The sequence below is a fragment of the Vitis riparia genome, chromosome 11 (assembly GCF_004353265.1).
Source record: "Vitis riparia cultivar Riparia Gloire de Montpellier isolate 1030 chromosome 11, EGFV_Vit.rip_1.0, whole genome shotgun sequence".
NCBI lineage: Eukaryota > Viridiplantae > Streptophyta > Magnoliopsida > Vitales > Vitaceae > Vitis > Vitis riparia.
This window is the reverse complement of record NC_048441.1, coordinates 4,205,706-4,230,928: the sequence shown is the minus strand read 5'-3', so window position 1 is coordinate 4,230,928 and position 25,223 is coordinate 4,205,706. Positions and strand designations below refer to the sequence as shown.

The following is a 25,223-nucleotide window of genomic DNA, read 5'->3' as shown; positions in this document are numbered from 1 at the left end:
ATCAAATGCTCAAACCAAAAGCATCTTCACATCTCATTTCCCGCCATTTCACAAAAGCCCTTGCTAAATCCCAACGTCACGCACAACAAACCCTCACTGACAAGCTATTATCTCTCTTGAAACAATGCACTTCCACCAAATCACTCCAACAAATTCACACCCAAATGATCATCAACGCCATTCACAAACCCAATTTCCTCCTCCACAGATTCATTGATCTCAAAGACTTCAACAATGCTTCCCTTCTCTTCTCCCAAATCCCGTATCCCAATGAGTATGCCTTCAACATTATGATCCGCGGCCTAACGACCACATGGCAAAAATTCAATCTCACTATTGAGTTTTATTACCAAATGAAGGACTTTGGCATAAGGCCTAATAATTTCACTTACCCATTTGTGTTTATTGCTTGTGCCAATCTTTTAGTGTTGAATCATGGGCAATGTGCTCATTCGGGGGTTTTGAAAAGTGGGTTGTGCGCGGACGGCCATGTGAGACATTCTTTGATCACGATGTATTCCCGGTGTGGGGAACTGGGGTGTGCTCGGAGGGTGTTTGATGAAATTAGTGAAAAGGATTTGGTGTCGTGGAATTCGATGATATCGGGGTATTCAAGGATGGGGTATGCAGGGGATGCGGTGGGGTTGTTTGTAGAAATGAGGGATGCAGGGTTTGAACCGGATGAGATGACTTTGGTGAGCATTCTTGGTGCCTGTGGGGACTTGGGGGACTTGGGTTTGGGAAGTTGGATTGAGGGTTTTGTTGTGGAAAATGAGATGGATTTGAACTCGTTCGTGGGTTCTGCACTGATTGGTATGTATGGCAAATGTGGGGATTTGTCATCGGCCAGGAGGGTGTTTGACAGAATGGCGAAGAAAGATGTGGTCACTTGGAATGCTATGATTACTGGGTGAGAAAATTTTCCTTTGTGCTTATCTATTGTTATAATTCATTCTCAGGAATGTCTCAGATGGATCTTGGTTTGTTCTTTTGTTGGTTTATATTGGTTGACAATGGCAGTGAAATTTTCAGTAGTATTCATTTTGATAGGGTGTTTTTGGTAATGACATTGAGTTGTTGAATAGCATTTATTTTTGACTCAGTAATTTTGGTAATGACTCAAGTTTTAGAAGGGACAATAGATTTCAATAGCTGAAAGATAAAGACTTTTATCATAAGGAAATATTCTTATGAAAATGCCTTCTGCATAATTCTTCTTAGAAGAATAATTTGTCCAATGGAAGGTCACATTTTACTGTTTTCTACTGAAGGGAAGGCAGAATGATATTCTCTGTTTGAAGGAGAAGGGAAAGCTTTAGAGGTGTCCTTGTTCAAACATAAGCGCCATACTTTTCCTTCTTCAACTATTACCTGTACTATGGTATAATTCTTAGTGCAATTTGAGTCTGTCCCTGCTTGCACCTAGGTTTGCTTGTGGGTTAAGACCTAAGAGAATGGGAATGCAACAAGGCAGTAGTGTTCTGTTTAGATTGCCTTGGGTAAGTCAATCATCCAGAACCACACCCTGTTGTACTTAGATGGTGTTTGTTTTTTCAACTTAATGCTGAATGCAATTTGCTTTTAGACTTTAGATAGTTTGTTTTTAACTTTATTTTTTTTTCTACTTATTACTTATTTTAATTTTTTTTTGATTGAATAGAAAAAGCCAAAATATTTGGCTTTTTGCTGAATGCTAAAAATAACTTTTTGAAACAACTAAAACATATTCTCAACACAGCCTTCATCCTATCAATATTTAATACTTAATAAAAATAAAATAATAAAAACAAACAACTTAATACTTATTAGTATTAAGTTGTATTTAGAGTTAAGTTAAATTAAGTTCTATTTAGATTTAAGTAAAAAAATCAAATGTCACCTTAGTGTGTGTGTGTATGATATTGAACACATTTATTCATCAAAAAGAAAATTTTATTAATCTTATAAAGATTGGATGTGTACAACATAGACCTAATTTTTAACCTTCAGCTGTTAGTCATTTACATTGGATGAAATAACCTGGTTAGTTCATGTTCTGGGAAGAAATGAGAAACCTCTTGGTCAGTTCTGGTTTATGTTGACATTGAATAAACCAAGCTTAGCTGATAGGCAGCCTTAGTGGATAGCAACTGCAGCTGGGACATGCCTTATAGGAAATATTGGTCTAGCTGAGTGATTGTAACAGTATGAGTTATAAAAGATTTATGAATTTAGTCTTTTATAAATTTAGTATCCTAATGTTTCTCAACACTTTGAAGAATATACATGTTGGACTATTGACTGGGTTAATTTTGTGTCAAGAGATTAAATTTTTGGTTTTTCTTCCTAACATTTGTCTTTTTCTTTGTTTCTTTATGACCTTGTTTTCAACTTGAAAAGTCAGCCATGACTGAACATTTGGTGGTTGTCTTTTGATTTAATGAATATTTATTTACTAAGTTCTATATGAATTATGATTCTGCTCATCAATGATAGATATGCACAAAATGGAGTGTCAGATGAAGCAATCATACTATTTAGCGGCATGAGAGAATCAGGTGTTAACCCAGATAAAATCACATTGGTTGGAGTATTGTCTGCATGTGCCTCAATTGGGGCCCTTGACTTTGGAAAGTGGCTTGATACATATGCATCAGAAAGAGGCTTACAAAATGACATTTACGTTTCTACTGCCTTAATTGATATGTATGCAAAGTGTGGGAGCTTAGATGATGCACTTAGAGTTTTTGAAGACATGCCCCAGAAAAATGAGGTGTCTTGGAATGCCATGATTTCTGCCCTTGCTTTTCATGGGCGGCCCCAAGAGTCCTTGTCACTATTTAAGCGCATGTCAAAGGAGGGTGGTGCTGTCCGACCAAATGATATCTCATTTATAGGAGTTCTATCTGCATGTGTACATGCTGGTTTGGTTGATGAGGGCCGTCAATTATTTGATTTGATGAGTTCATCTTTTGGATTGGTTCCAAAAATTGAACACCACTCTTGCATGGTTGATCTTTTGGCACGTGCAGGACATGTGCATGAAGCTTGGGACTTCATTGAGAAGATGCCTGAAAAACCAGATGAAGTTGTATTAGGGGCATTGCTCGGTGCCTGTCAGAAACGCAGAAATGTAGATGTCAGTGAGCGTGTAATGCATCTGCTTTTAGAGATGGAGCCTTTGAATTCTGGAAACTATATAATCTCATCAAAGATATTTGCAAACATGAAGAGGTGGGATGATTCAGCTAGGATGAGAGTGTTGATGAGGCAGAGGGGTGTCACCAAAACTCCTGGTTGTAGCTGGATTGAGATTGAGAATCAAGTGCATGAATTTCATGCTGGTGATGTCTTACACTTCATTTCGCAAGATATGTGCCAGGTAATTAACTTGCTAAATGAGGAGATGAAGGTAGAAGGTTATGGTCCAAAGGTTGATTTTCTATAGAAAGGGAAGTGTGCTTTACTTGCCAAGCTTGTCAACTACCAAATAACATGCTTGGAGCCATCATGTCTTGTCAGGTTGGTGAATTTAGTCAACTCTTTTGCTGTTGTATATTATTGTTGTAAGCATGGGACAAAATGAAGTTTTACCATTTTTAAACTCCGTATGAATATTGTGCTGCCGCTTGAGATACCATTAATGTGATTTTGGGTACATTTTCTTTATGACGAGAACAGTTATCTGATACCACTGCAAAAGAAACCTTAGGCTCAAAACTTTACCTCTGTACTTCTATTGGAACCTATTTCACAATAGAATATGGCTTGTCTTGGACTGCTGTGATCCTCCCAATAATTATCACCCACCCTCTTCCATTGGAGATTCTTGAGCTCCAACTCTACAATCTGTCTTCCTACTTGTTTTTTTGGTTATTTTATTTTATTTTATTTTTAAAATTTTTAATTTTTAATTTTTTCCTGGAACTGCAACCTGAATGCTTTTGCCTTAAGTTTGCATTCCACTTTGGATGTTCTTTACTCTGCAGATAAACATAATCCACATTACCAAACATTTCCATAATAGAGTTATCTTCAGGATTGCCTCTGCAGACCTTTTCTGGAACTTTGAAGTAACTGGTGAAGGAAACCTATTAACAGTTTAGCAAGTTAACTGCTGTGGTCCTGAAAGTCTTTGGAAAACTTGCATTTAACCTAACATATCTTGCCTTCTCTACCAAAGTTCTAATGATTTGTCCTGCTACCCAATTTTATTGTGGGTTCCTGGAGCTGGAAAATGCTTAGTTATGCATTATTGCCTACAAATATCAAAGAAGTCATTTTCCCTATATTTTAAGCTGATATTAGCCCTCAAGTGCTTCACATTTTGTCAGTCTGCTTCTCAACCTTAGCCTTCACTCTTGAAGATGATATTAATTTCTGATCTGTGCTTTATGAAGTGAACCTTGACATACATTCCTTGCATAGTCATCCATAAGGTGAGGTGTCCTACCATTCCAAGACACTGATACTGGCCTAAACATCAGAGTAGAAAGTCTTGAAACTACTCCCTTCGACATTTCTGCTTATGCGAGTATTGTGCCATGCTGAATAAAATGCCTTATTTGCATATGCTAGAAATTTCTTCTATCGGTTCCGGATTATACTCATGTAGAGAATGCTACTTTACCTGCTCCCTGATGTTGTGAGAACTGGAGATTGGACATGAAAATGCCTGGATTGTCAAGTGTTTCTGTCTATGGGACTTGAGAACCCAAAAGCCATCCCCAATTAAAGATTGTTGTTTTAAAGAGATAAGCTCCACCTGGCAATTTGAGTGCTTACTTACATGAGCTGCTATAGTTTCTAAAGAAGCTGATGGATTTTTAAAGTACTAAAAAATAGCTAATCAAGTGTTTCTCTCTCATTCTGTTTGAGTTAGAAAACAAGAAAGTCAAAGCTGCAGGGGGGTGACACAGTTGAGAGCTTTCAAAGAGGTTCAACTCTATCTCTTTCTCAATTTTTAACTTATAATGTCTCTGTCTCTGTGTCTTTGTCCCTGTCTATGGGTGTTTGTGTTATTTTTTTATTTTGATCAGAAGTGTTCGTGTTATTCTTCTTGACCACTACTCTCTTGTGTTCTTATAATTGACTTAATAGAGTGTTCTATATTTTTTAAAAGTTTTTTACTTGTTTGGTTTCCCGTTATTATGTTGGGAATATTTTTAGTTTTTTCAAAATCTTTACTTCTTTAACACTAATACAGTTCTTGTCTTTTGCAATACATCAGAAGCTAAGCTCTTAAGCTGACATTTAAAGAAACGGGTTGTTTTTCTTAATCCTTTTTAATTTTCAATAGCATTTTGGTATTTTTGATTATCCATTGTGAGAGAATGTTTTTTGTCTGTTCTATGGATTAGGAGATTTGAGATTCTCCATTCAACTTAGCTTCTTTTCTTTTCTTTTCTATTTTTCTGATAAGCAAGCAAGAATGGAATTATAATCAATATGCCTCTAAAGGGTGCACACCTTTGGTACACGGGTTATACAAATGCCTAAACAAGGCAAAAGAGAGTAAAGGGATTCCTGAAAAGGGCTCAGGTCACATATATCCTATCTTTGAAATCTGGAAGACAAATGTCCCTACCTAAGGGAGTCCACCAACCAATAAAACCAAAATTTCAGGGATATGTTTTTCAACTTTGATTCAGAAGCCCCCCTCTTCAAAAGGATTCTCTAATTTTACTTCTTCCTGATGCACCAGATTAAGCTAAAAGGGTGCATTCTCCACCCTTTCTACCTCTTCCCTACAAAACCATCAAGCCAGGCTGACCAAGTTTCCTTTACTTAACAAGGCAGCACAAAAGACATGGTAAAGACTGAAAACAATATAGTGCAGAGGCTTCTGGAGGCCTCACAATGGATTAGTGTACCTTGTGCAGACAGGAAGAGCAGTCAACTAATCAGTTGATCAATGGTGAGGATCTTTACCTGAACCCTTTCTTGCATTAAAAGACTACCTTGGATGGGGAATCAGAACCCCATATCAGAACAGGAAATAAATGTTTGGCTTAAAAAATGAAGTAACTAAAAAGGTGAACTCTAATGGCCTCCCTATCCTCCCTAGGGATACTATGATAAATGCAAGCCATGATTCCATCCATCAATTCTAGTTCTCAATCATAAAAACTTCTAAAAAATTTTGGATTTCAATGACGTTGCTATATGCACCAATAATCAATGACCAAAGCCTCTTCATTCATTGCTAAGATGGAAAACTCTGAATGAATCCTTAAGAAAGCCTTGTGGCAAACCTTGGTCATCCAACCAAAACAATGACAACTGAGGAGCACAAACTGGACAGTGGGTAGGACAAGCATATGCTGCTCATACTGAAGAAGCCCACCAAGAGCATACAACAAACAATTTTGGAATTGGAGGATTCAAGAAAGAGGAAATTGAGCAACTGAGAAATCTCCTCTCATCACTTGAAAACCCGAGTGCTTCGTTCTCTTTGGCACACTCAGGTAAGTATTCTGATTCTCAAGCTCTTAGTGCCTTGAACGATTGTTTCTGAAGTTCTTGGGTCAGTGACTTGAGCACTACTGACCTTATGACAGATTCTTCACATTGTTTCTTGATGCTTAGTCCATGTCCCTGAATTGGAAATAAAAAGATTAAAATAGTTGATGATACTTTATCTAAAGTAGCTAGTCAAGGTACAATAAATTTGTCATCATCTTTGTCCTTGAAGCCAATCTTACATGTGCCAAAACTTTTATTTATCTTTATCAGTCCATCAACGAAGATTTAACTTGTAATGTGAACATTTTTCCCTTCTTATTGTATGACTAAGTTACAGGGAAGATGATCAAGCATACTAAAGAATAGGAATAGCTCTACTTCCTTGAACCTAGTAATGAAAGTGGTGATAAACTACCACTCTTTTATCTTTCAGAAAATCTCCAATCCAAAAAAGACCAAATTTGGCTACATCACCTCCGATTAGGACATTCATCATTTCTTTTATTGACAAAAATATTTACTTTGCTATTCAAGAATTTAGATATCAATGTGTTCCATCATGAAGTTTGTGAATTGGCCAAACATCATAGCTCCTCATTTCCATCGAATAATAAACAATCATCTCATCCATTTACTTTTGTGGAAATCCCTTATGATTTGGGGGGTGATTTGTAGGATATTGTGGCAAAAGATTGAGGCCCCAATTAGATGTGATATTTAGGCTAAATGTTTGGTTTGATTTTTATATTTCCATATTTTGCTCTTTGTGTATATGTTAAATAGGGACCCGATTATGTAAAAAACACATGATTGAATGTACAATTGTATGATTCTCAGTTTCTACATGGTATTAGAGAACGGATTGCTCTAAACCCTAATCAATCCATGGCTGCCCAAAAAGGAGACAACCATGAGTCCAGTCAATCGGTAACCCAGGAAAGAGAGTCGAAGATAAACTCCTCCATGGGCTCGGCTGGTGCATTCGACAACTCCCCACTCCATCTTACCGTTGAAAAATTGAATGGTAAGAATTACAGAGAGTGGACACAGGCAATCAAGCTTGTTATTGACGGAAAGGGAAAGCTAGGGTTTCTTATCGGCGAGACTCGGCGACCACCTCTGATTGATGCAGCAACATCCTATAAATGGCGATCCGAAAACTCCTTCATCACCTCATGCTTGATCAACTCCATGAAGCTAGCCATTGGTAAACCGTATATGTTCCTCCCGATGGCAAAGGATGTGTGGGATGCAATACGGGAAACATACTCCGATGTCAAGAATGCTTCCCGAATCTTCGAACTCAAGACGCAACTTTGGCTGATGAAGCAAGGAGATCGGGAAGTCACATAATACTATATCGAGATGCTGGGTTTGTGGCAAGATCTTGATCTTAGCTGCGAAGAGGAATGAGAGTGCACAAGTGACAGTGTGTGATTAAAGAAGAAGATGGAGAATGAGAGAGTCTTTGAGTTTCTAACGGGGTTGAACTGCGAGCTTGACGACGTTAGGAGCAGAGTTCTCAGTCGCCGGCCACTGCCTTCCATCCGAGAGGTCTTCTCTGACGTGCGACGTGAGGAGAGCAGAAGGAAAGTGATGTTGTGGGAACATCTCACTTCTGGGTCCGAGGCTTCAGCACTTGTAACCCGTGGGCCTCATGCTGGATCTGGCCCATGGTAGTCTAAGAGGACTTATTGTGAGCATTGTAAGAAAACGAGCCACACTAAAGACACTTGCTAGACTTTACATGGTAAGCTCGCAGATTGGAAGCCCAGACAGCCTAATAAAACCCATAGTCATTAGGCCTCCACCGAAACCCAGACAGACAAAACACCTATAGAAAATCATCAGTTAGCTTCTAGTGTGGGGTTTAATTCCGACCAACTTGCGAAATTATATGAGCTGTTTTTTTAATTTCCAAGCCTCTGGTCAGTCTTCTACTACTCTGTCCTCTAATTCTTTAGCCCACAAAAGTACTTTTCTAACAGCACTTAGTACCAAGTCTCATATTACTCCCTGGATTATTGACTCTGGTGCATCTGATCATATGACCGATGCTCATCATTTATTTTCTACATACTCTCCTTGTGCCAGTAATTTGCAAATAAAAATTGCAGATGGTACTTTATCCCTAGTTGCTGGCAAATGGAGTATTCGTATTTCTGAGTTTATTGCTCTCGACCCTTTCCTACATGTTCCTAATTTATCTTGCAATTTGCTGTCTATTAGCCAATTAACGAAACAGTCTAATTGCTCAGCTAAATTCCTACCCTCTCATTGTGTTTTTCAGGACCTATCATCGGGGAAGATGATTGGCAGTGCTAAGGAACGTGAGGGGCTATATTACTTCGACGAAGCTAATATGCGTGGACAGTGTCCTCCTATTATTTGTAATTCTACATCTAGTCCTAGGGAAAGTGAACTTTTGTTATGGCACAAAAGGATGGGTCATCCTAGTTTTCAATACTTGCAACATTTATTTTCTTCACCATGTTCAAATAAAGCTTCATGGGTTTTTCAGTGTGTGAACTTGCCAAACACCATTGTGCATCTTTTCCTAAATCTAAGTATAAACCATCCATACCGTTTACTCTAATTCATAGTGATCTATGGGGACCCTCATGTACCCCTAATAAGACCCATAAAAAATGGTTTATTACTTTTATTAATGATCACACTCGCCTGTGTTGGGTATATTTGTTGACTGATAAAACTGAGGTTTGATCAATCTTCATAAACTTTCACTCTATGATACAAACTCAGTTTTACACTAAAATTCAAATTCTTTGTACTGATAATGGTATTGAGTATTTCAATCACTCCTTGAGCACTTATTTACAAGAAAATGGTATTATTCATCAAAGTTCTTGCGTTGACACCTCTTTAGCAAAATGGGGTTGCAGAATGGAAAAATAGACATATTCTTGAAGTTGCTCGTGCCTTGCTGTTTACCTCTCACATGCCCTCACAATTTTGGGGTGACTTCATTTTGACAGCCACATACCTTATTAACTGAATGCCTGAGTCCTATCTTTTGACACACCTCTCCAGAAATTCCATGAGTTTTTTCCCCATTCTATACTCAGTGCACATCTTCCACTTCGTGTCTTTGGGTCCACTGTGTTTGTCCATGCTCACACACCTAAGTGAAACAAATTGGATCCTAGAGTGCTTAAATGTGTCTTTCTTGACTACTCTTTCACACAAAAGGGCTAGAAATGCTATGACCCAATTTCACATAAGCCATATGTTAGTCTAGATGTCACATTCTTTGAGCATACCCCTTACTACTTGCTTCAGGGGGAGTCTGTGAGTGAAGCTAGACCACCCTTAACCTTAGACTACCTCGATGTTGTTGTGTTCGAATCCACTCTGAGCCTTATATCTACCCCTTCGCCTAATATAGAAGGACACTTGAACTCATGGGGAGATACGAAAATACAGACAAATAGGGAAACACTCGTCTACTCAAGGAGGCCAAAATCGAAGTCTAATGAGACACTCACCTCTAAAGCACTAAAAGAGTCAGAACCGGTGATAGTTCCAACCCTTTAGGAGTCTGCCTCCAATCTTGATCAGGTAACAGATGACTTACCCATTGCTCTTAGGAAGCAACCTCGTTCATGTACTCTCTATCCTATCTCAAAATTTGTGTCTTATAATGCTCTTTTTGCAAAGCAAAGTGTCGTGCTTTTACGACTAACCTTGATAGAATCCAGATTCCTAAAAACATTCAAGAAGCCTTGGAGATTCCAGAATGGAGAGAGGCAGTGATGGAAGAAATAAGGGCATTGGAAAAAAATGGGACTTGGGAAGTGATGACTTTGCCAAGAGGGAAGAAACTAGTGGGCTATAAATGGGTATTCATAGTGAAATATAAGGCGGATGGCACAGTAGAACGATACAAAGCCCGCCTGGTTGCAAAGGGGTTCACTTAGACCTACGACATCGACTATACCGAGACATTTGCACCAGTGGCAAAGCTGAACACTATATGAGTTCTCTTATCCTTGTCAGTAAACCTAGACTGGCCATTCCATCAGTTTGATATCAAGAATGCCTTTCTGAATGGTGAGCTGGAAGAAGAAGTGTTTATGACGCTACCGCCAGGGTTTTGTAAGGAAGAAGAAGAAACTAGGGTATGCAAATTGAAGAAATCTCTGTAGGGTCTCAAGCAATCTCCGAGAGCATGGTTCGATAGATTTGCAAAGGTGATTAAGAACCAAGGATACCAACAGGGACAGTCAGATCATACTATGTTCTTCAAACAATCCAACGATGGAAGGATGACCATCCTAATCATGTATGTTGATGACATCATTCTCACCGGAGATAACACAGGAGAAGTGGAGAGGTTGAAGAAGGTCTTAGCCACAGAGTTTGAGGTAAATGATTTGGGTCAAATGTGGTATTTCTTAGGAATGGAGGTTGCCAAATCAAGGAAGGGAATTATTATATCCCAAAGAATGTATGTACTTGACTTGCTGACGGAGACTGTCATGCTTGGTTGCAAGCCAAGCGGTACCCCTATCAAGGCAAGAAAAATGACGAAAAGCGACGGAAAACCTGTGGATAGAGAGAGATATTAGCGATAGTAGGTAGACTGATCTACCTTTCTCACACTAGACTAGACATTGCTTTCGTCGTAAGCATGGTTAGCCAGTACATGCATTCACCAAAGGAAAGTCACTTGGAAGCAGAGTTCAAAAAATCGGCCGAGTTCGGTATGACTTGGCCGAGTCGTATCAGCCTCGACGTTGACCGCAACGAGTCCGATACCAGATACATTTTATACCTAGACTCGGCCTTGAATCAGTTGGACTCGGATGACTTGACCGATATTCCGAGTTAACTCGGTTGACTCGGAAAAAAAACAATCAACAGATTCCGAAACCCATCACAACAAGAATCAACATTTTTAAAGAAATCAGGAGTGTAGATTTTTCATCTTTGGTGCGCTGCTGGTGCCGCAACGGTGACTGGACGCCGGCTAGACAACCCTCCTTCCGAGTTTGGGAGTAGAGAAGAGCTTTGTGCAGTGAAGGAAAGAGGCTTTGACTGCACCACCAGCGGAACCAACGTTGTGAGCGTCCACAGTGGAGGGCAAGATAGGAGAAGAGAGAGGTGGCCATGGCGGTTTCACTCTCTGCAGTTTGCACTCTCTGCTTTCAGTGGAGCTGTGGAGGGTAAGATAGGAGAAGATAGGTCTTGAGGTTGAGGATTGGTGATCCTATGTGGGTCAGCACCATGACATTTTTTTATGGGTTCGGCCCACCAGATTAGGCCCAGCCCAAGTTCAATTCATGAAAGCCTGCGGTCCATGTATTTCTTTATAAAAAAATAAAAAAAATAAAAATTTGGTGTTTTAAGCTTATGGAAAAAAATAATTTCTTGCAAAATATATTAAGAAAAATAAAATTTTCATGCATTTTTTTTATAAAAATATAAAAAAAATCGAATATAATTAAAATTAATTATACATAAAAAAATTAAATTAAAATTTGTTTAAAGAATCATATAACATAATGTATTAATATTACCTCGGAAGGAGATTGATAATTTAAGTAATTGCTTAAAATAATAATTATGTTGATGTATTAGTCTAAATTGATAATTTTGTTTTATTTATGCACCCCGTCTATAGATCTTACCTCTAAAGGTCATATTGATTATAGTTGACTTCAAGTTGATTTCGAGACTGATATATTTACTTTTATTAGTATTATCATAAATAACTTTGAGTAAATACTTTTATAACTATTTAAATAATGTTAAATGTGATACCATTTTATTTTATTAATTTTTTGAGTTTATTTAATTGTATATATATTTATGATGATTTACATAATATTTTTTATAATTTCTTGAATTTTTTAATTAACTTATTTTACGTATCGTCCGATACCAAACTGATACACCGAGACCGATATGCCTCGGGACCCTCCGAGTTAGTGACTGATACCGCGACTTTGAACCATGCCTGGAAGCAGTGTATAAGATCCTCAAATATCTAAAGGGTTCTCTAGGGAAATGACTATTCTTTAAGAAGAGTGATAGTAAGAAGGTAGAGATCTATACAGATGTAGATTGGGCGGGATCAACAAAAGACAGAAGGTCTACTATCGGCTACTGTACCTATGTCTGGGGAAATCTAGTAACATGGAGAAGTAAGAAGCAGAGTGTAGTAGCCAGAAGTAGTGCTGAGACTAAATTTAGAGCAGTTGCACAAGGAATGTGTGAAGGACTATGGTTGCAGAAACTGTTGGAAGAACTACACATTACAGTAGAGTTCCCCATCAAACTCTATTGCGACAACAAAGCTGTCATTAGTATTTATCATAATCCTGTTCAGTACGACAAGACCAAACATATAGAAGTGGATAAACACTTTATAAAGGAGAAAATTGAGAAGGGGACTATTTGCATGACTTATATCCTTACAAGGGAACAATTGACAGATATATTACAAAAATCTAGCTTTGAAGATTTTATTTGTAAGTTGGACATGATTAATATTTATGATCCAACTTGAGGGGGAGTGTGGAAATCCCGTATGATTTGGGGGGTGATTTGTAGGATATTGTGGTAGAAGATTGAGGCCCCAATTAGATATGATATTTAGGCTAAATGTTTGGTTTGATTTTTATATTTCCATATTTTGTTCTCTGTGTATATGTTAAATAGGGACCCGATTATGTAAAAAACACACGATTGAATATACAATTTGTATGATTCTTAGTTTCTACAACTTTGATTCATATAGATGTGGGGGGTCCTCTTATTTCAAATATTTCTGGATCTCGATAGTTTGTGTCTTTCATTGATGATTGCTTTAGAGTCACCTAGTTGTATTTGTTGAAAAATAAATATGATGTGAGCAATGTGTTTCCTATATTCCATAAAATAATTGATAACTAGTTTGAGGTTCAAATAAAAAATGCAAGGTCTGATAATAGGAAGAATTACTCCAATAAGGTTTTATCAACATTTTTCTTAGAAAAAGACATCATTCATCAATCTTCTTGTAATAATTCTCCACAACAAAATGAGGTTGTAGAGACAAAAAATAGGCATCTTCTAGAAGTTACAAGGCCACTATTATTTTCGAAGTATATGCCTAAGTCTTATTAGGATGAAGCAGTTTTAACAGCCACATATCTAATAAATAGAATGCCTTCTAGAGTCTTGGATCATTGATTTCCAATGGTTGTTTTCTCAAAGTTTTTCCTAGATTTACATGGTTTTGCTTAACTCCCTCCCAAAGTGTTTGGTTGTATCTCCTATATTCATATCAAAATCGTAGCAAACTTGACCCCAAAATACTAGGATATGAACATAGGAGATACAACCAAACACTTGAATTGCTATGATGGGCATTGAATTGTTTACTTTTTTTGAATTGCTTTCTTCTCCATATATTAAAAATAGGTTGAGAAACATTGATGATTCTCATGATGAACCTGTTTTTGAGGACCTAAATTTACTTATTACTATTAGGAACGAAACTCAAAAGTGGACTCAACACCTTATTTCCAGTTTTATCTCATTTGATAAATTGTCATCTTCACATAAAGCCTTTCTTTGTCACCTAAATCCCATTGAAATTCTAAAAATAGTCCAATAGGCTCTTAGGAATGAGAATTGAAGAAAATCCGTGAGTGAGGAATTGAAAGCACTTGAAAAGTGTCAAACATAGGAAATTATAGAATTTTTGAAGAGAAAAGGGCCGTTTGGTTATAAGTATTCGCTGTAAAATACAACACAACTGGGACTCTAGAGAGATAAAACTAGATTAGTAGCCAAGGGTCATAATAGACCTATGGAGGTGATTATTAAGAAACTTTTGCCCTGATGGCAAAGATGAATACCATTCGTATCTTGTTATGTTTAGTTATCCTTGGTTGGTCATTTCAGTAATTTGATGTTAAGGATGTGTTTTCCATGGTGAATTGCAGAAGGAAGTTTATATGGAAGCTCTCTAGGATTTAATAAGAATTTTAGTAACAACCTTCTGTGCAATATAAAAAAGGCTTTACATGGACTTAAACAATTTCCTAGAGCGTGGTTTGGTAGATTCACCGAGGCTATAGTGGGGATGAAGTATCGAATAAGTGAGGGAAATCATACACTCTTTGTTAGTAACTCAATTTCAAGAAAGGTTATTGCCTTACTTGTCTTTGTGGATGATATAATTATTATTGGAGATGATTTGGAGAAAAAAAAAATGGCTTAAAAACACCTAATTGTAGAGTTTAAAATAAAATATCTTGGGAGATTGAAGTAACTCATTCAAAGGGTGGTCTTTTTATTTCACAAAAAAAAAAAAATATGTCATTGATTTGCTAAGACAAACCCAAATGCTAGGATGTAAGCTTGTTGACACTACCATTGAATTGCCACTGATCAGGAGAAAAAACCAACATTCACCGAATTCTTATTAAAAATAAATCAAAGGTACAAACCCTAATTTATACAAAATAGGACGTGAAATTAGCCTTAATTCTAGGAATAATAAAATCATTTCTCCTAAGATTCTATTGCTATTAATCAACAACATTTATTCAAAATAAAAAAGTCAAATAACGTTTAAATAATAGCTGATTATTCGGCTATCGGTTTAAAACAAAATCTGTCCATAATTAGAATGATATGATTTTATTTGAATTATCTTCCAATACTCCCCCGTCAAGTTGGGTTGCACAAATTGAACATACCTAGTTTGTCTACTAGTTGCTCGAATGATCTTTTTGATAGTGCTTTGGTGAGTACATCAACTACTTGTTTATTTGTAAATTGTACCGTCTTCAACCTTCTCATTTATAAAGTGTCTGTCAATTTCTACGTGTTTAGTCCGATCATGATGAACTGGGTGTGTGATGTGTTGATGGTCGCCTTATTGTCACAATACATCTTCATTGGCATCTCCTCCTTCACACCAATTTCTCCTAGAGGTTGTTAAAGTCGTAGTAGTTCACACATGCCATGAGCAATAGCATGAAATTCCGCCTCTACGCTACTTTTAGCTACTACCGTTTGCTTCTTGCTCCTCCAAGTCACCAAATTGCTCCACACAAAGGTGCAATAGCCTAAAGTTGATCTTTGGTCATCTATGGAACCTGCCCAGTCAATGTCTGTGAACCCTTTAATGCTTCTTGTTTAATTTTTCCTGAAGTATAATCATCTCCTTGGAGATCCCTTAAGATACTTCAGAATTCCATACACGGCTTCCATATGCTCTTTGTAAGGAGCATGCATGTATTGACTCACAACGCTTATTGCAAAAGCGATGTCCGGCCTAGTGTGGGAAAGATAAATTAGCTTCCTTGCTAGGCGCTGATATCTTCCAGTGTCGACATGTGTGCTTTTCATTTTTGTTCTCCAATCTTCTTTACTGGATCCATTAGAGTGTCCACAAGTTTACATCCCAGCATCCCGATTTTCTTCAAGAGATCTAGAATATATTTTCTTTGGGAAACGATATTCCACTCTTGTTCCTTGCCACTTCCATCCCTAGAAAGTAACGTAGAGGTCTTAGATCTTTAGTTTCAAACTCAAAAGCCAACTTTCCTTTTAATTGTTCCATCTCCATTGGATCATTCCCAGTCACTATAATGTCATCCACATAGACAATGAGAATAGTGACCTTACCATCATTGTGACGATAAAACAAGGTACGATCGGATTGAGCCTATGTATATACATGCATCATGATGGCCTTGGTAAATCTCTCAAATCATGCACGGGGAGACTGTTTCAGCCCAAAGAGAGATTTTCTAAGTTTGTAGACTTTCCCTTCCTTCCATCCTTGATCGAATTTAGGAGGCAATTCCATGTACACTTCTTCTTCCAAGTCTCCATTTAGAAAAGCATTTTTGATGTTTAGGTGTTGAAGTAGCCAATCCAGATTTGCAGTAAGGGATAAAAGAACTCTTATAGTATTAAGTACCATAAGTTTGAGTGAATCCCTTAGTTACTAGCCTCGCCTTGTACCTTTCAATGGACCCATTTGACTTATATTTTACAACAAACACTCATTTGCATCCAATAGGAATCTTTCCTTTGGGCTTGTCCACTAAATCCTAGGTTTGGTTTTTTTCAAGAGCTTTCATTTCCTCCATTATAGCTTCTCTCCATCGAGGAACTTGTAGAGCCTCATGAATATGTTTCAGAACTTCTTCTCTTGAAAGTTTGGAAATAAAAGCTTGAAATCGAGGTGAGAGATGATTATATGACAGAAAATTGGATATTGGGTGTTTAGTACATGATCAAACTCCTTTTCTCATGGCTATAGGCAAATCAACGTCACTTACCTCAGGAAGGACAATTGTTTCTGATTCTTGACAACACTGTTGGTCCATTTTGGCCTCTACTATTCTTGGGTTACTCCTCCTTGAATAGACACGAAGTTCTGGTTGCTACAGTGAATCTCCCCTTGGCCTTGAATTTGTTTTTGTTGTTGACACCCTAGGTTCAATTGGGTTAGGTTGTTCTGGTTCGTCAGTTTCAAACACTGGTTGGTTAAGGAAGTGTTCTAGCTATTCAAGTGGGTGAGAAGGTTGGTTTAATAGTTTTTCTAGTGAGACAGTTGGGTTAAGCAACGAGTTTGGTGGTTGTTCAAGTTGGTGAGAAGGTTGGTTTAATAGATGTTCTGGTGATACAGCTGGATTAGGCAACAAGTTTGGTGGTTGTTCTGGTAGTAGGCTTAGCAATGATAATTCCTAAAAATTTTCTTTACCTACATTCTCCCCCTGAAGTGAATTTTGGGAGAAATAAGGTTGGTTCTAAAAAAATGTAACATCCATTGTGACAAAGTATTTTTGTTTTTCAATAGAGTAACAACGATACTCCTTTTGTGTGGCTGAATAACCAAGGAAGACACAAGCTAATGCTCTAGGATCCAGTTTGGTTTGATTCTGGTCAGGAACATGAACAAAGGCTTTATAGCCAAAAACCTTAAGAGGAAGTTGGTTGATGGACCAAGTTTGTGGATAGAATTGAAGGAAGCTTTTTAATGGTGTTTGCTAATTGAGAACTCGGGTTGGCATACGATTTATAAGGTAACAGGCTGTAAGAATGGAATCCCCCCAAAATTGTTTTGGTACGTTTGTGGTAAATATAATAGATCGGGCTACTTCCAATGAATGTCTATTCCTTCACTCGGCCACTCCATTTTGTTGAGGTGTACCTACACTTGAACTTTGATGCATAATCCCTTTTTCTAACAAATAATTCCCTAGAATGGTGTTAAAATACTCTTCCCCATTATCTATTCCTAAGATTTGGATTTTAGTATTAAACTGGTTTTGAATCATTTGATAAAAAATTTTGAATGTTGGTTTTGCCTCATTTTTTTCTTTCAAGAGATAAAGCCATGTAGTTCGTGTGTGATCATCAATAAACGTGATAAACCACCTTTTCCCAATTAGAATTTGTAGATGTGAGGGACCCTATATGTCACTATGTATCATTGCAAAAGGTTTGGATGCTTTGTAGGGTTGAGAAGGATAATTGGATCATTGATGTTTGGCACATTGACAAATATCACACTGAAAGACATCTTTATTATTGAAAAGAGAAGGAAAAAATATTTCAAATATTGAAAATTTGGATAGCCTAACCTAAAGTGTCACAACATTATTTCTTGTTGCTTAGTCCTAGAGGAAGATTTACAACTAGCTGTTAGAGCTTGTCCATCCTTGTATTGTCTTCCTTGAAGTGGTAGAGCTCTCCATATTCCCCAGCACTGCCAATCCTCTTTCCTGAAGTCACATCTTGAAATTCACAATGATTAGGCAAGAAATAGGTAGCACAATTCAAATCTTTGGTAAGTTTGCTAATGGATAGCAAGTTACATGACAGTTTTGGGACATGGAGAACATTGAAAAGGGTTATATGAGGCCATTAAATTATAGTACCAGTCACTGCAACAATAGTAAGGGATCCATCTGCAATTTTGACTTTAATGTGTCTAGAACCTGGAGTATAAGTAGAAAAAAGACTTGTACAACCTGTCATATGGTCTGTTGCCCCTGAATCTATGATCCAAGGGTTGAATTTTTTTTTTTGTTCCACTCAAAGCAGTTCGAAATGTACCTTTCTGGGCTAGGAATGATGAGTTAATGAGGTTTTGGGATGTAGTAGTGCTTGATTGTGCTGGTATCGAGGCTAAGGATGATGTTAACAATTTGTAGAGTTGCTCTAATTACTCTTTGTTTAAGGAAATATTGACAGAATTCTCTTCTGGTTGCTATTCAGTGTCCGAAGTGGTCTGATGTGCGTCAGTTATCTTCGAAATTCGGTGGTCTGCCATTCAACTTCCAGCAGTTTTCACAGCTGTGATTGGATTTTTGATAGTGATCACACCAAAGGTTGTCGTTTCTTCTGTTATTGTGCGTATCTCCATGGGAACTATCATTTTTATGGGCTGCCAGGGCTGAGTTATCAGTAGTGGTATTGCCAAGAACAGTAGGAGTTTTTACCCTACCAAGCATCACACGTTTGTGTGTCTCCTCTCTCCTCACCTTTACGAAGATTTCTTCAATCACTGGAAGTGGCTTTATTCCAAGAAGTCGACCATGAACCTCATCCAATTCCTTGTTGAGCCCCGCTAAGAAGTCATTGATCCTTTCCTTATTAATCTGAGCTCTATATCTTTCACAATCTGTGGCATAGCTCCAATTGCAATCATCAGCTAAGTCCAACTCTTGCCATATTTTATTGAGTGATGTGAAGTACGTAGACACATTCGAGCTTTAGCCATATTCTGCAACTCAAAAACCTGAGCTGAATTTTCTGAGTCAAAATATGCAAGATTTAGAGTCTTAGATTTTTTTTGCAGTAGGATAACAAAGATAATTGCTTTGTACTTCATCAGTCATGGAGTTTACCAACCAAGACATCACAATTGAGTTGTTGGCGTCCCATGTGGGGTAAGTTGGGTCTATTTTTGTTGGTTTAATAATGGTGTCGTTCAAATACCTTAGCTTGCTGCAGCCTTGAACCACCATTAGTACTGCTCTTGACCATTATCAAAAATTTTTCCTGTTCAATTTTTTTTTTGTTGTAATTTATAGCAGAGCATTTTTTGAGGTTAAGATGGTGAGAGCAATTGTAGGTGTCTGAGAAGTGTCGGCTCCTCTGAAACACTACTCCTGCTTGCTCCAACCATGGCTGTTTTGACCATTGTTTTTTTCTCAACTAGAAGTCGGTTGGCATTGATACCATGTCACCGATCAGGAGAAAAAATCAGTATTCACCGAATTCTTATTAAAAATAAAATAAAGGTACAAACTCTAATTTATACAAAGTAGGACGTGAAATAAGCTTTAATTCTAAGAATAATAAAATCATATCTCATAAGATTTTGTTGCTATTAATCAACAACATTTATTCAACATCAAAAAAGTCAAATAATGTTCAAATAATAATTGATTATTCGGCTATTGGTTTAAAACAGAATCTTTCCATAATTAGAATGATTTGGTTTTATTCGAATTATCTTCCAACATGAACAAAATCACAGACTTGATGTTAAGGAGGCGGCTGTCATAGATTGAGGCATGTATCAAAGGCTGGTTGGAAAGTTGATTTACTTATCCCATACTAGACTGGATATAGCCTATCCTGTGAGCATCATAAGTTAGTTTATGCATTCACCAAAAGAAATCCATCTTGAAGTAGTCTACAGAATCCTTTGATACTTCAAATTCACTCCTAGAAAGGGTATTATATTTAAAAGGAATATCGAGTTAAGTTTGGAAACGTACATTGATGCCGAATGGGTGGGGTTAGTTGTAGATCGAAGGTCAACATCAAGATATTATACATTCTTGGGAGGAAACTTGTTTGCTTAGAGAACTAAAAAGCAAGGAGTTGTTTAATACAAGTGCAATGGAAAGGAACAATGCAGTTGTATTGTGACAACAAGTTAGCTATTAATATTAAATATATTCATGTCCAACATGATTGTACGAAGCATGTGAAAGTTGATAGACACCTCGTCAAAAATAAGTTGGATAGTGGCTTGGTTTCCACTCCATATGTTTCAACAGGAGGACAACTGGCAGATATTCTGACAAAAAGACTTACAAGTCAAGCCTTTCATATGATCATGAGTATACTGGGAATGGACAATGTCTATTCACCAACTTGAAGGGGAGTGGTGACTAATTAGTTAAGAATCCTTATAGAATAGGGAAGTCAAAGGTTGATTGATAATAGATTTTCAAATTTAGGAAATTACTTTTTTTTTTTTTTCCTATTTATCCATCTAATTTTATTTCATTGATATATATATATTTTTTTTCCAATTTCTTGATTTTGGGACATATGTTTTAGGAAGTTAGTTTTTTCTATTTTTTTTTTTGTGTATAGACTCCTATAAAATTATATAGATTCATTATTCGAAAGGTAAGTAATATGCATATTCAACTTCAAAACAAAAAGCTTGTGTGGAATTTTGAGAGAAGAAAGTAGAAGGAATTGTCGGAAAAGAAATTTTGATTGGGGTAAAAAAAGGGAAGTGGTTGATTGAAAGAAGAAAAGGGAAGAGTATTTGACATTCAAGATTCATTGGATTACAAAAGGAAAAGAGGGATTGAGTGCAAAAGAAAAAAGAAGAGGATTTTGTGGAGTGGGGGTGGGGTCTTTTTTTGACACGTTGAGTTTTTTCTTGGAGAGCAAGGGAGACAAACATAAAGAGGGGAGCTAAGATTTTGGAGGGTTCACAATAAGGATCTAAGGAATTCTGGGCTGAGGGCAAAAAACCGAAGAAGCAAATAAGAGAAGGAAAGGAAGAGAAATGGGAATTCTTGAGAAGGCTTTGGGCCTGGTTCTTCCATCTTGAATGCACCAAACTAGGCGAGTTCTCTTTGTCCTCATCATTGTTAAGACTCTTAGCCCTCTGCTATTTGATCATACTTGTTTCTATCCCTTGATTTTAGCAATCGCATGCTTAAAGTACATGATTCACATCATATATGGATTTATCAATGGGGTTGATTTGCAAAGATTTGTGCACATGGATGATGATTGTATCATCTCTTCTTTAATCTAAAAAGGAATCAAATGAAAGGATCATGTTTATGTTCTTTTATGTGAAAATTTGTGGGATGTGTGTAGTGAGAATTGGCATATCCATTTACATATGAGTTTCAGCGATAAAAGCTTGACCTTTTTAGTCATTTGGGATTGAAAAGTCAGTTTTTTAAATGCCCTGAGAATCTTTGAATAAGACTCAATTTTCCCAACCAAGGAAAAGGCTTTAAATTGATTCAATCTCAAAAGCATTTTGATTTGTATAAATCAGGGACAAATAAAGAGTTCTTTACCTCAAACTGATCAACAAAAGGAGTTCAAAAAAGCAAAGGAGCGCCTTTTTCAGTATTGAGCCATAAGGCCACTGTCAGGGGCGCTCAAGCGCACTCTGGCAGCAAACTCCCCTAATTCCCCTCACTCATGATGCCCATTACTAGCCCATTTCACTACCCATACTCCTTGCCTCTTTTTCCATTGCTTAAAGAAATAAAATGGCTGGTTTTTGGGAATTTTTTTGGACTGATTATCACCTTAAAAAATGTTGGAAAAATATGCTATGATTCATACGACTTCCATGAAAACCAAACTGAGTGAACCATCCTTATTGCTTAATTCAATTGTGTATGTGATCCATCATGTTTTAATTGATATATCTATGTGTGTGTGCATGTGTTTTGATGAGGCACCCATTCATTAATTAATTAAAAATCCATTTTCCCTCAACATACTAGCAGAGACCAAGCTTGAACTTCAGCACATAGGGATGTCTTTATGCTCTCCTAATAAGTAACTTGACCCCCCCTTGAACTTGACATGGTTCGTAGCCACTGCCTTATTTTCATTTAAGGAGTCATTTTATGTTTTAGTTTTCTTATTTGTTTTTCCCTTTAAAAATAAAATAAAATAAGTGCTGACTCCAAGAAGTTTCAAAAGTGAAAAGGCATTTCCAAATAAAAAAGAGTTTAGGCATCAAGTGGGTTTGCACCTGAAAAATGTGGGTCCACAACTTGTTTCTATAAAGTTGATAACATAATTTTGAGTATATACATAATTTCTTTGATGTAAGGTTGAAAGATGCTTGAGTAAGAGCATATGTTTCATGGAAGAAATAATCTAATGTATGTCCAAAAGGTTGTGGGCAGCTAGTTAACCTTAATTTCACTGGTAATTTAGCATTTCTTTGTTGATTATCTTTATGGTTTGTGCATAAGATCTCCCTCTAAGATGTTTTAAATTTTCATGTTTTCCTATGCCATGTGGTTTTGGATCAGAATGTTATATGGTCATGAACTTCATAGCACATTATTACAACCCTTTTAAAGTTCTCTTTGTTCCTTCTTTTACTTTCTATGATATTTGGGGAGATTTCTGGACCTAATTAAATTAAATGGGGTATGTAATATTCAGTTTCAAAAGTTTGTTGTTACCATTTTTTGACAGTTCCTGATAATTTTTCCTCATCCATTTCTTTAGAAGGGACCTCAATGGCTGTTTAACTAAGCAATTCCTGGGTGTGGAAAAGTTCCCTGTGTTAAGATTTGAGCTCTGAATTCTGAACCAGGAAATGTCGTGGAGGTTGGCTACTTTTTTCTTCCTTTGTTTCTCTTCTTCTAATCGATTAATTTCTTCTGTTCTTAATATGTTTTGGAAAAAATAATTTATGGTCACTTTTGCTTCATTTAGAATACTTAATTTTGATTTTGCACCTTTATAGTTTTATGTTGGGTTCAAGGTGCGATTTTCAAATTCAATTTGGATTCATGGCATCATTTTTGTAGACCGTTGCTGTATTTTTTGTCCTTTTTACTTGCATGGTAATTGATATATGCATGCTTCATTGGCTTAGAATACTAACTACCTGGATTTCTTGGGGTGAAATTAAGGAATGCAATCTGGTTATGGTCAACATCAGTTTTGATGGGAATTTCTCAAAATTAGATCTTGGTAAAGGTTGGCCCTAAATGGGGTTTGGCTAGTGCTAGGGTTGACCATCAGTATTCACTACCCCATCTAGGAAGTGGTTAAAGGAGACAATTGTGAGTAAAGAAGAAGGCTGTATGGCTTTAAATTGCATGGGAAAATCTGATATAGGTTTCTAGTCTAGAATGAATGAGTTATGTAGTAGGAATTGGTTGAAGATGAATAGAAAATCTCCTCATTTCACTTAAAATGTTATGAAAATATTGGTTTCTAAAATGGGTCTCCCTGAAGTTCTGGAAGCTTGAAATATGAGCAGGAAATCTAGGCAAGAGAGAAATCCAGCAACAGGAATGGACTGTCCCTTCCCAAGCCATTTTGTCATTCACATTCCTATTTTTGGGAGAAAATAAGATGCATCTTATCTGAACATGGTGGAATGACAACTTGACCTTTATAACTGTTCTTCCATTGGCCATGCAAGCTTATATATGGTGTGTTTTACTTGTGCCTTGATGTGATCTGTGTCCATATCTGTATACTCCAGAACATACAAATCTCTTTTAGATATTCATCAGTGCAATTGTGGATATGATAACATGTCATGAACTTAATTGGGAAAGGAGACTAGGAATTTTTTACTAATGAGAGCTCCTAAGGCTTATCTCTATGCAAAAACATGTCTTAAGATGATAGTTTGCCATGCTGGTGAAGCTAGGGTTGCAATTTGGCTTGGTTGACTGCAATCCAACCTGGAAAAAATGTACAAGCTTGACTTCAATCCTTACACTTAAATGATCTGTAAAACTTTATTCATTTACCCCTTATTCGGGTGGGGGGGGAAAGGGAGGAACTTAAAAGAAAGGAAAAATAGTAAGATACCTTTCATTCTCTAACTTAAGAGCCCAACATACCCTATTTGATATTATGACCTTGTTTCTCATCCTATTCTCTTTGTCATCATAAAACTTTGTATGTTTTTCAAAATTTTGAATTTCCCGATTTGGTCTCTAGCATTTTCTGAAATACTTGATATTTTGAATTTGAACTTACCAAGAAAAATTTAAGAACTATTGATATTTTGTGAGAATAACCCTTCTTTCTAAGCTGATTAGAGTAAATATAAATTTATCTTTAAGCACTAGCGTACCCGTTAAATTGATCTTTGCAATTAATAAAAAACTTATGAGTTGAAGCTAATTAAATTGATCATTGCAATTTTATAAAAAGCTTTAGACGAAGTACATACATATTTTGAAAATCTTGTTTATAAATAATGGTACTTTGTTTTCATGATGGCAGGGAAATTAAGCCATTGCAAGTTGACCACACATACTTGTCCAAGAGAAGCATTGGTGTCATTCCTGATTCTTACAGTAATCCCTCACGGTATATTAAATGTTCAATGTTTAGTTTGGTTCCTTGAGGTGATCCTCACCTGTATCTTCACTAAATACTGCCAACCTACTGACTTGTCGGATGGAAGCATTACATAAAGTTCAATTGTTTAGCACATTTCTTTGTAGTTACTGGTCAGTAGGTTAAGACCACTGGTTTCTGTTAACACAGCATCAAAACATATTGCATGTTGAAACCACTGAAAAGGGATTTGCGGTCATTTTTGTTATTCAAATCTCATCAGGTCAGCCTCAATAGCTGCTGTACCACATGAGAGCTCTTGTGGTTTCTAAGGAAGAGGTCCATAGGCGATCTTCTGGGACTAGCCCTGTTCTCTAACACTTGCTGGAACTTGCATGTGGGATGGGGATAAGGATGGTGTGTGGGTCTGGGTTGGGTTGTGTGAATGTAGCATTCTAATGTGACTA

At 36.9% G+C, this 25,223-nt stretch overlaps 1 protein-coding gene across 5 annotated transcripts; it reads left to right on the top strand.

Annotated features, from left to right (window-relative positions):
• LOC117924695 (pentatricopeptide repeat-containing protein At2g34400) lies at window positions 1–24,910 on the top strand. 5 transcript variants are annotated; one of them, XM_034843399.1, is made up of 5 exons: window positions 1–910; window positions 2,476–3,501; window positions 4,862–4,916; window positions 22,957–23,055; window positions 24,700–24,910. In XM_034843399.1, exons 1-2 carry the CDS (start codon window positions 6–8, stop codon window positions 3,425–3,427), a joined length of 1,857 nt encoding a protein of 618 aa, XP_034699290.1. In that variant the 5' UTR covers window positions 1–5; the 3' UTR covers window positions 3,428–3,501; window positions 4,862–4,916; window positions 22,957–23,055; window positions 24,700–24,910. The 5 variants fall into 5 exon arrangements, with proteins under 5 accessions (XP_034699290.1, XP_034699289.1, XP_034699291.1 ...); XM_034843398.1 differs by having other exon boundaries at window positions 22,954–23,055; XM_034843400.1 differs by lacking the exon at window positions 4,862–4,916 and having other exon boundaries at window positions 22,954–23,055.
• Window positions 24,911–25,223: the final 313 nt, after the last annotated feature.